At 42.8% G+C, this 12,308-nt stretch overlaps 1 protein-coding gene across 7 annotated transcripts in view; it reads right to left on the minus strand.

The window, feature by feature from the left end:
* The window catches only part of MYCBP2 (MYC binding protein 2), a 263,283-nt gene extending 251,470 nt beyond the window's left edge, over positions 1-11,813 (minus strand). For 5 of the 7 annotated variants that reach the window (XM_065902278.1, XM_065902281.1, XM_065902280.1 and 2 more), the window contains exon 1: positions 11,255-11,811. In XM_065902278.1, coding sequence (XP_065758350.1) covers positions 11,255-11,553 — 299 coding nt within the window. In that variant the 5' untranslated portion in view covers positions 11,554-11,811. Of the gene's footprint in view, positions 1-11,254 lie in introns of all 7 variants that reach the window. The other 2 variants (XR_010658547.1, XM_065902282.1) reach the window with 2 other exon arrangements.
* Between the last annotated feature and the right edge of the window lie 495 nt (positions 11,814-12,308).

Raw genomic sequence — 12,308 nt, forward strand, 5'->3', positions numbered from 1 at the left:
ACAAAAACCTGACAAAGATATTACAAAAAAAAAGATTATAAAACAATATCCTTCATGAATACAAACCCCAAAATTCTTAACAAAGAAATCAAATTCAACAATACATCACGTACAAAGTTTTATCCCAGGAATGCAAGGTTGACTGAATATTCAAAAATGTATTAATTTATTTTTTCCTTTTATTATATGATCATATATTCCTTTACTATTGGATCATATCAATAAATACATAAAAATATTTGACAAAATTCAGTACACATTAACGATAAAAACTATAAGCAAAATAGGAATACTAAAGTACTTCCTCAAATTGGCAAAGGCTATCAAAACATCTACAGCTAATATTACACTTAACAGTGAAAGACCAAAAGACTGATTTGTCATTGTTTCTTCCTTAGATTAGGAACAAGGAAGGATGCAACTATCATTCGTATTCAGCACTTAAGAGAAGTAGAAAGGTTCTTGTCGTTGGAATAAAGGTGCAGGGAGTACATGGTTACCTAGAGATCAGAAAGAATGATGATGTGATTATACAGAACATCCCACAGAATCTACAAATAAAATCTAATCCACAGCATTCCCCACAGTTCACCTATTATACTACTACCATTCACTTGCTTTAAATAAATTCTGGATAACGCTCCTGCAGAATTCTGCTTAGTTTCATTTCCTGGAGAAACTTTCCAGAGGAAGTTAAGTATTGTAGGAGAAACTAGAGCCTCCACCACTGGTTTCAGATGGTTTCAAGGCCAAAACTTATAGTCACGACCTCTTCTTTGTAAGTCATCCTGGATTCCCTTTGTCTTTGAGTAGAATTTCTGTTGGACCAGAAATTCTGACTGATCCTGTGAGGTGGCCACCGGGCCTTTCTCATGTCCACAGTCCACAAAAGTTGGAAAAGGAAGCACCAGCAGACAGCCAGTAGAACACTTAAGAGTGTGACACAGCAGAGGGCCGAACCCCACGCTCCACTGCAAACCACAGCCCTGCCTCCTCCGGATAATCAGGCACATGAACCCTGTGAGTCCTCATCGCAGAAAAGGAGCGCCAAGTCCCACCAGCAGCCGTGCCTTAGTATAAGGACCCTTACAGTGACTCTGACCAGTGTTCAGAGCTACAGAGACGGGAAGCAGAAATGCCCCAGGGGACCACGGATACTAAGCAGAGGTATCTCGCTTTCCATGTGTTCTTCCTACTGGGAACTCTGGAGGATTCAGGCTCACCCTCAGCTGAGCCACCCTGACCGTCTTACTACGCTATGGGTCGGCACCTTCTGGGTAGTTACAGGCACAGTGGGACAAACGGATCTGTGGGATCCGTGTGCTAAGAGCAGGGCCTTCACTCTGAACAGCGTAATGTGGCACCTTGTGCCGATGGATCACTCTGCAGGCCCTCAAACTGCAGCACTAGTTGAGTCCCTGCAAGCTGGCAAGGGAAATAGGCTCAGAATATGCAGCAAATTCAGTCAAAATGAATCACAGACCCTTCCAAGGCACAAGGACTGGCTGCTTTCCTTGAAGGACGGTTACTCTCTGTTACTGTTGGGCTGGACATTCATTAGCTCAGCTACTAGATCAACAGTAACAAGTATAAGTCCATTACTGGGCCCTTGCACCATCATCATCAGTAATTTTTCCACAACACTTTGTAGACCAAAAGGAATACCTAATTATTATTAATGAAAACCAAATAAGAAGTTATATTCTAACAACTCAGTAGCCATATGAAAAAATAATACACACAAACTTAAAAGAAAAATAAGTATATTTCATTTTTAAATAGCCACAATCACTCGGTAATTGCACAATGCACTGGCTGGGTCCTGTACAACATCTTAAAACTTGTGCAGATTAAACAGACCACCCTCTTTTTCTGTTCGACACTGATTTTTGTATACAAATTTATGTGTATCACATGTGTGCATGCGTATTCAGTCGTATCCAACCTCTGTAACCTCACAGACTATAGCCTGCCAGGATCGTCCATCCATGGGATTATCCCGGCAAGTATACAGGAGTGGGTTGCCATTTCCTCCTCCAAGGGATCTTCCTGACCCAGGGACTGAACCCACATTTCCTGTGGCTCCTGCACTGCAGGCAGATTCTTTACCACTAAGCCACCTGGGAAGCACCTTCTTTATATCACAGCAAATACCCAAAAGTCAACTTCAAAAAAGATAAGACATCATGGAAATGAGTGCAACATGATCTAATGTCAAAACCATGAGCTACCTCAAGGGAGTAATTTGTGACAGACATTTCTGTGTTTCCTTTAAAATTCTGAAATAGCCCGTGGTATTCTTGTGTATCTGGTGGAGTTTGGGGGTGCCTCTGCACAGTTTGGGAATCATTCTGTGTGTGTGTGCATGTACACATGTGCACCTTAGTCCCTCTCCGCCTCAGCAGGCCCAGCATCTCCCAGGAGGTTTTGCTCTGACTTAACTCTAGTTACTGGTTTGGTGATAAGTAGCAGGGGAGAGGAAAGGAGGTGAGTAGTAGGGGCAGCATAATCTCCAAGCAACTATCCTCTACCTGAGAGAAGAAGACCACTTCTGTAGGTTCAGAGGGTTCAGAGGAATTGGGGGTTTCAAGGTTTCAACTGGCTGTCCAGTGCATCAACTCAGATGTCCCATCTTAAAAGCCAGGGTCCCATTTCTTCCTAACCAAAGCACAGACGTTGGCCTAGCAGACTTTCTGAGAAAGCAACCCACCCTGGAGTTCTGCTACCTTTGCAATTAAATCATGGGTCTAATCTTTAGCTTTTTCTTTGCTCCTACTGCAGAAGATGAGTTTCTTTACATGATGCCAAAGAAAGTAATCACCTAACTTTCTAACTGTGCTCCTAGTTACCTTCAGTCTTTCATGGTCTTTCTCAGAGACACTCACCAGTCCTGTGACACCACCATCCTTATAATTAGGAACTTCCCTAAACGTCTCACAAGCCTAAGATGCTGTTCCCACCAATACAGTCTCTTCTACAGGAGTCCCACTCCGTCTTACCACCAGTGAGAGTTTCAGCAGGGGCACAGTTACAGCACAAGCCAAGGGTCACCAGTACCAGGCTTCATCTGCAACCAGCCGTGGGGTCTTCACTGCCAGCTAGCCAGCAGATAAGTCTAGCTCCAAAACCCCATTTTAGAAACTACTTCCTCAAAACCAGATCTGAAAGAGACAGGAATACCCCAATGTTCATCACAGCACTGTTTATAATAGCCAGGACATGGAAGCAACCTAGATGCCCATCAGCAGACGAATGGATAAGGAAGCTGTGGTACATATACACCATGGAATATTACTCAGCCATTAAAAAGAATTCATTTGAATCAGTTCTAATGAGACGGATGAAACTGGAGCCCATTATACAGAGTGAAGTAAGCCAGAAAGATAAAGACCAATACAATATACTAACGCATATATATGGAATTTATAAAGATGGTAACGATAACCCTATATGCAAAACAGAAAAAGAGACACAGATGTACAGAACAGACTTTTGGACTATGTGGGAAAAGGTGAGGGTGGGATGTTCTGAGAGAACAGCATTGAAACAAGTATACTATCAAGGGTGAAACAGATCACCAGCCCAGGTTGGATGCATGAGACGAGTGCTCGGGGCTGGGGCACTGGGAAGACCCAGAGGGGTGGGATGGAGAGGGAGGGGGGAGGGGGGATCGGGATGGGGAACACATATAAATCCATGGCTGATTCATGTCAATGTATGGCAAAAACCACTGCAATATTGTAAAGTAATTAGCCTCTAACTAATAAAAATAAATGGAAAAAAAAAAAAAACTACTTCCTCAGACCACTGCTGTCAAAGCTGTCTTGGGTAAGGATGCCAAAGAAAAAGACTCTGAAATGGAGATTTACACACCCGAAGTATTGGAAAATGCCCTGCAGATCAACAAATGTGGGAGAGTAGAGGAAATGAGACTAAACAGAGGAAGGAGGTGAACTGAAACGCTATCACAGGAAAGCCTGAGCCAATCCATGGGGAGCTCTGGACTTGCGATGGATCTTCAAAGTTGTCCTACCTGAAGGGCCAGGCATTTACAGCCCCACAGAGAACAGGCACTGGATGCAGGCTGCCCCCGAAGAAGAAAAGTGACTTTGAGGGAAGCAGCTCTGTTGGCTCAGAGCAATCTGGAGACTCAGTTGCAGTAGACTTTAGCAGCCACTATTCTTAATGGCTGGGGGAGCCTGTGCCTGAACCGAGATACCTGCGTGATGAACTGCAGCACCCACCACTCCACTGCTAGACTACTATCACCCATTTGGCTAATGAGGGGAGAAAATCAATCATCTACCCTGCTTTCCTAGGAGGAAGTAAGCTTACCACCAGTTAGTTGATAAGGGAACATTCTTCGCAGAAGAGCATCAGCTACCAAATTCTACTTTAACAGAATTACAAAAACCATCATTTTGAAGCCCCTAATAAAACTGACTCAGTCAAGGATTATCACAGGATGCTAAAACCATTAGGTGGAAGATATCCACAGTGTGTCAAAGTTATTACCCACGATTAACTGCTTATTGCAAATGGAAGCAGCATACATATACAGAAAAAGAGATCTAGTGGGAACCCAAGTAATTCAAGTAACCAGACTGAGCATTACTAAACAATGAGACATGAAAACCGCCGGATGGGACACAATGTGCAGTACTCAGCATTATATTCAAAATATTCTTGCCCCAAAAATGTCTAACTGAAACCTACTGAAGCTTTACAGCCTAATTTCCATTTATAGGAAATACAAGGACAGATGACAGAGAGAGGAACTATATATGCAATCCTGCCCTTAAGGAGTGAGATTTATAAGACATTTTAGAAAAGGTAAAATATTAGTGACAGAAAACTCGTCTGTAGTGGCCAGTAGCTAGGGGGAGGAAAAGGGAGTTAAACTAAAGAAACTTTTTAGAGTGATGCACATATTCTATACTTGACTGTGATGGCTCTAAGACTCTTCATATGGACATGTACAAAAGGGTAAATTTTATTATATGTAAATTAAATCTCGATTAACCTGACCCCTCCTCCCAAAACCTGAGTATTTAATCTATTCTTGAAAGAAAAAAAAAAAGTGAGACTATTCTAACTATTCTGTTGATTTTTTAAAAATAAGTATCTTAAATGCAAAACTAGTTTTAAATTAACATTTTATTTTCTTTTTAAGCCCAAAGGCAAGATTTTCTCATGAGCTTAGAAATGAATTCATTTCATACTTCTACCTACTTATATGCCAATAGAGCGACTTTTGCCTTAACACGTGTTTGTATAGGATTCCACAGATACAACAGCTACATGAAGCAAATTACTACATATCCACAAAGACACTGACTCAACCCTGTATCACTTCCAAGAACACTAATAGTAACAATAATGTTTCTTCACAGCTCAAAACTATCAGTGTCTACTGAATAAAACTGAACTCTTACCTGATATTTCAAGCTGCCTTACCCTCTGGCCAAAGCCTCCATTTCCAGAATGAATTCCCATTCCTCTCCCTCATAAGAAACATCCACCTTGTAGCTCTAACAGAATTCTTAACATTACTTACACACAAACTGCTTTCTATACTTCTTGCTCATGTTTCTGCACCAGCTCAGTAAACCGTCCCTTTGTCATAATAGGCTGTGCTTCCTTAGTCATTTAACACTTTTATAACTACCTGCCTTTGTACCTTTCACTCCCATCCAGAAAATAAACTCAGGTGGAAACTGTCTTACAAATTTTTGTAGGGCCAATGGTTAGCACCAAATATTAATATCAGAATCTGTGTTGGATTAACCTCTTATAACCAAAATCCCATGCATTTGAAGGATGGGCTCAAATTTCTAACAAGAAAGAGAGATAAAGTTGAAGGAAGTATATGGGTTTAGCTTAGAGAAGAAAAACAATTTCCCACTTTAAATATAATCTCCTCTATTGTTTCCACTAACACTGTTCTTCTGCCACTTCAACCCTGATACCCTGACCGTCTTTATCTCCCGGTCTATCAGTTCCCTCCTGGCATCACTTTTCTTTTACCACATGGTCAATCTTTGTCACCAAAAACCTTCACTTTCCTTTATTCTTTCATCTCCATGGACACTTCAACCTTGAATCAACTATTGTTTTCAGTTCTTTTTTGAGTGGAAAAGCTTACAACATCATGCTGATTGGAATTTTAAATATGTGACTTTAATAATAACAGTAATAGTAACACCGTGACCACCACCAATGGCAGCTAACATTTAATGAGCATTTACCATCTTCAGGCACAATGCTCTTTCAATAACCCTATAAGGTTATAAGTAAAGAAACAGACCTGGAAATGCTAATTAACTTGCCCATTTTAAGAGACCAAAAAGGAGAACTGAAATTTGAACTACGGCAGTTTGACTGCAGGGCAGATTAGTCACTGTGCTATAGTTCTTTCCAGAAGCAATCAAAGTTGTACTGCCATTCACATTCAGAACTGATCAAACATTCCTTTATTCATTTCCTTACAATCTTTTTCTTCAAGCAAATGTTCCAACTTTCACTGATTCATTCATAGAAAAATATATTTATTCAGTTGCTTAACAAATGAAATAGTAATGTTGGTCACTGAGACCAACACAGAAGAGGAAGACATGATCTTTGCCTTCTATTTAAGTCCCCAAACTCCATCTGCCCCTTCACTCTCAGCGGAAATCATTAACTAATATTTATTAGCACTTACTGTGCCAAGCACTTCACATATGCAGAATCATGTAACCTATGATACAGTCCTCATTATTATTATTCCCATTCTACATAGAAAAAAAAAAAAGCAAAAATAAACAAGTGTGACTACATCAAATTAAGAAGCTTCTGCACAGCAAAGGAGACAAACAAAAATGGAAAGGCAATCTACCAAATGGGAGAAAATACTTGCAAACCATATAATGATAAAGGGTTACTATATAACATTATATATATTATAAAGAATTCATAGACCTCAATATCAAAAAATTAAAAGGAACAAACAAAAACCCACAAACAATCCAGCTTTAAAAATGGAAAAAGGCTCTGAATAAACATTTTTCCAAAAAAGATACACGAATAGCCAAAAGGTACATAAAAGATGTTCAGCATCACCAATCACCAGGAAAATGCAAATCAAAGCTACAATGAAGTATACCATTTCACTCTGTTAGAATGACTACCGTCAAAAAGACAAGAAATAAAAAGTACTGGCAAAGATATGGAGAAAAGGGAATCCTTGTGTACTGTTGGTAGGAATGCAAATTGACACAGCCACTATAGAAAAGAATATGGAGATTCCTCAACAAATTCAAAAGAAAAACTACCATAAGATCCTGCAATTTCACTTCTGAGAATGTACTCAAAGGAAAAGGAAACACTAACGAAAAGATATCTGCACCCCTACACTCACTGCAGAATTATCTACAATAGTTGAGAAGCAATGTGAATGTCCACTGACGGATGAATAAAGAAGATATATACTTAAAATGGGATATTACTCAGGCACAAAACGGAGGGAAATCTTGCGACACCAGGAATGGATCTTGAGGGCATTATGCTAAGTGAAATAAGTCAGACAGAGAAAGACAAATATACCAAAACAAAACAAAACACAAAAACAAAACCCAAACTCTTAGATACAGAGGACGGACTCATGGTTGCCAGAAGCACGCGTAAGGAGATAGGCACAATGGGCAAGGGAAGTTGAAAGGCACAAACAAAAATTTGCAGTTATAAAATAAATAAGTCATGGCGATTTAACGTACAGGGAGGTAACTACAGTTAACACTGGAATGTATATTTCAAAGTTGCTAAGGAAGTAAATCTTAAAAAAGTTTTCACTTCAAGAAGAAAAAATCTCAACTATGTGTGCTGATAAATGTTACGTTGACTCTGTCATAGTCATTCCTCAAAATATGGAATGATTATGTTGTACGCCTACAACACAATGTTATATGCCAATTATATCTCAAAAATATTTTTTAAGCAAAAAAAACAGAGGCGCAGAAGTTATGTAATATGCCCAAGGTCACACAGCTAAAGAGTTGCAAAGCCAGGATCTAAAACCAGTCTAGATTCAGAATCCAAGCATTCAGTAGAATGCCATCGAAGTCACTGATGCCATTAGGCTTCCATCCCTCAACTTCTCTATCTACATCTAAAACATAATCCTCAGTAACTAATTTATTCAACACTGACTGATAACACACTTGCCTTGTTTTGTTCCTTGAATACAACCTTGTTTCTGCACCAGACACTTTGTACTTTCCTAAAACATTATTCCTCTAGGTCTGCCTTCCAATCATCATGACTCAACTTAAATGTCAACTAACCCTGACCTGTCCTGATCACCCTACCTAATATATCACCCTCAACTACAAACTGTCCGCCACACGAAATCGGTTTTATTTCCTCCACGGCTATTTATCACTACCTAAAATGATCAGCTGCTTATTTCTCCCTCCTAGAGTGAAAATTCCAAAGAAGATAGAGACCTTGTCTATCCTGCTCATTGCTACATCTTCAGCACGTCAAGCAATGCCTGGAACAAAGCAGGCACTGGATATTTACAGAACAGACGCCAAAACTTCTGCTACACATTAGGATTACCAAAATAAAAAAGATACAGTTCTTAATAAACTCCTGGTCTTTAGATTTATAAATACATACCTCCTCCAATTCTATATTAAAGGATGACTAGCTCCTAACATTTTTAGTGGCTAACCTCTTCACCTGTCATGTCAAATCTGTCCCCGAGATCTCCCTTAGACTTTCCCCCAAGGATTATCCCCTCTCTCACTTCTTTCATTTCTCCTTCTCCACTTACTGAACATTTCCCACCCTCCCTCCCACACTCAAATAACCTTTCCTCAGCCCTACATCTCCCTGTTACCCCAAAATATCCCATCGACTCCTTAACCACACCTCTCTTACAAATACATCTTGACCACTTCCTCAAAAGTCACCAGTGACCTGGGAAGTGTTCTCACTTTCTTCAGCATTTAACCCTGCTGAGGACTTTCAATCCAACCAGAGGTGCCACAGTTAATCTTAATTTTTTTTAATCTTTTTTGGTCTGACTTCACTGTCTCCTTTCTCTCACACCTTTAAACTTGACTTTCACTAGAACTTCATCCTCTGTTCTTGCTCCATTCTCTGTCTCTGAAACATTCATCTCTTCCTCTATCTCAACTCGTGCCCCTGTACCAATAATTACATCATTCATTCAGAACCTAAATTCCAGTCCACTTTCCCCATTAAAATTTAATATGAAATGTGACTGAATTCTTAAGCAAATCCTCAATAAAGAATAGTCAGCCACGACTTAGTAAAAATGTGAACTAAAATAATGTTCTGAACAAGCACTGGAAGGCAGTATCATACAACTTAAGGCTTGTTTCGTGAGTACTTCTTGAAATATGGTATGTGAACTAATTCTTCGCTAATTTTAATTGATAGCTTGTACAAAAATAAACCAAAGACTAAAAATCATTCATACACTTTATATATGTGGTTAATCTATATTAATTTTGCCTAAAACTGCTTATACAGTTCTAAATACACAGAAACAGTTTTACTGCACAAATACAGTAGCAGAAAGCTAAAACAGGGAACATGCCAGCCACAACGTATTGCGTAAGTCTGGAAACAACATATGAAATACACTCAAATTCTTTAAAAGGGGTTTGTAAAGATGCACCTACAGTGCCATAATTAAAAGACTCACAGCTCAAAATTACACCTAATTATTAGAGCAAACTGTCCATTGAGGTTTTGAGCTATTTTCAAAAACATTAGCAAGAAACAGACTTGTGACATTGTGGCCTTCAATTTAGATAGCAAAGGGTAGTTAGTTATACACATTTACATCAGTATGATAAAACTATTCAAGTCCCAATCCCGTGAACAATCAAACAGACCAGAAGAAATGTTTAGCCAGAAAAAGTGAAGCTCTATCTTTACACCTCTCTGCGGTGGACAGGGGCCACAGCACACACTGGTCAACACAAATACCTGACTCACAGCCTAGCCCCTTTCATATGAGAGAAAATGGCATCTGGTTATTACCGAACAAACTACACATTCAAAAACTACAGTGAACTCTGCAACTTGTTTGACAAAAATCCTCCTATGCTTTCCCTATGTACTGCAAGAAGGTGGGGGGTGGAGGGGAGACGAAGACAGCTCGCAATTACCACTGCCAAATCCAAGCTGGTGAAACAAGTCAGTCACCATGCTTCAAGGTATGTGGCATGTAAAGGCATGGACAGGAAGACAATAGGAGAGCCTTAAGCAAAAAGACACCTACATTTTAAGAAAAAGAAAATGAAAGTGATTTCACATCTCCTCCACCAAGGGAGCTGTAGGTGCACCAAGTCTTGAAAGAGATTGTAGGAGCTCCTCAAACGTTCTAGTTGGTGCCAGTTGATCACTACACCAGCTGTCACCTTTTTAAGTTTTTCAGGTTTCCCCTTTTCCCCCACAAAACCCCCTCTAGTCTAAGGCCAAAAAGTAACTGAGGAAATAAAACAGAAGGTGAAGGGAAATGGCCGATGGGACAACAGAACACTAGAGCTGTTGTAACCACGTCTCCCGAGGACCCAAAGGTCTAGTTATCAAAGTACAGCTCTAGAAATCTCTATCAGACACCGTTCACAGCCAGGGAAAAGCTCCATCTGTATCCCTTTCGCATATATCTCGTAAACTGAAATCTCCTGTCTTATCCTAAACTCATCCTATATATATGACATTATCTTTAACCGATACCATTGCTTCCCTTAGTGAAAGGCAGATTTTTTTTTTTTTAAGGGAGGCGGAAAGGTGAGGATGGAAGGTCCTGAGGGAATGGGGGGAGGGGTGAGAAATACGTGCAAATACCATTGCGGCAAAGACACTGGACACGCCAGTTCCCTCATCGCTCCTGCAAATTCTCTTCGTGCATGACCCTCCGCTCAGCCCTCCTCCGGCTTCAACAATACACAGACACGTGTCCTAACCGACCCGCACCATCACCTTTTCTAGCATCGCACGCTCCCCGCTTCCACCCTCCCTCGCCCCCCACAAAGACAGTCACACACACTTAAAAGAGCAGAAACTGCTGCCACCGCACCCTCCTTTCTGAGTATTGCTTCTACCATCTAGCATCCAGTGCTGGCTGAAAGACAGCTCGATCAACACGTATGCAGACAGACACACAGGCGGACACCGACACACACGCGGGCGCACATGCAGCATGTGGCGCAAAGAAGGGCACCCGGAGACGCACCTGGAGGCCGGGTGTCCAGCGCTGCTGCCCCCCTGGTCCCTGTCACTGAGCGCAGCTGTGTAAATCCTCCGGTAGCGGTCGGCCAGGGCCCGGCCTGACAGGAGCAGCTGGTAGTGACCCCGGGAGTCCGGGGCCGGCAGCCCCAGCCCCAGCCCCGCGGCCGCCAAGGAGCCCTCGGGAAGCGGCATGAACAGCGCCCCCGGCGCCGGGGAGGAAGAGATGGTAGCGGCCGGGAAGAATCCCTCTCCGCCGGGCCCCGAGGAGGCGGCGGCAGGAGAGGCGGTAGCTGCGCACATCATCCTCCTCGCCGCCGCCGCCTCGTCCCCGCGGGCCGGGCAGGCAGACACGCGCGCGCACACACAGCCCTTTTCCAACGACGACGGCTCCGGCGGCGGCCTCTGGCTCCCGCAGCAGCTGAGACTACAAAGACAGCGACCTCCTCCTTCTCCTCCTTCTTCTCCTCCTCCCCCCCGCGCCGCCCTCGCCACTACTGGGGCCGCTCATCTAACCCCGCCACCCCGGGAGTGTGAGGAGGAGGCGGTGCCGCCGCTGCACCCGCCGCCGCCTCCGCTGCCACCGCCGGAGCCACCCGCAATGGGAAGCGGCCGGCCGCACTGGGCATGCGCCACCCCTCGCGCACGCTCAGTCCCTCCGGCCCCCCGTTCCCGCCCCACCCCCTCTCCGCCGCCACAGCCTCCGCCTCCGGGCATTGGGTGTGGGGCCGGGGAGGCGTGCGGGATCGGGAAGAAGTCCACTTCTCCGGGTTTTACTAGCAGCTTGAGGAAGAGTCGGGAAAGTGCTGGGGAGGCTGTCAGCTCCAGGCAGTCGGCTTCAGGTACTGGGTTCCATCCAGGTGGGAGAACTGGGATCTGAAAGAGAGACCCGGTGCCCGCCGTCAAAGGATGATCGTTCTGTATTCCTGTTACCTTTCCCCAAGGCGTTCGCTGCCAACGGGAAGATATATTGTGAACGGTGCTGGTTGAACTCAGAATTCAAGGCAAAGGAGGCCAGCCGAATTAGAAGTACCTTTGGTGGTCTTAGTTTGGGGGTTTTG

The sequence above is a fragment of the Muntiacus reevesi genome, chromosome 11, assembly GCF_963930625.1.
Source record: "Muntiacus reevesi chromosome 11, mMunRee1.1, whole genome shotgun sequence".
Taxonomy (NCBI): domain Eukaryota; kingdom Metazoa; phylum Chordata; class Mammalia; order Artiodactyla; family Cervidae; genus Muntiacus; species Muntiacus reevesi.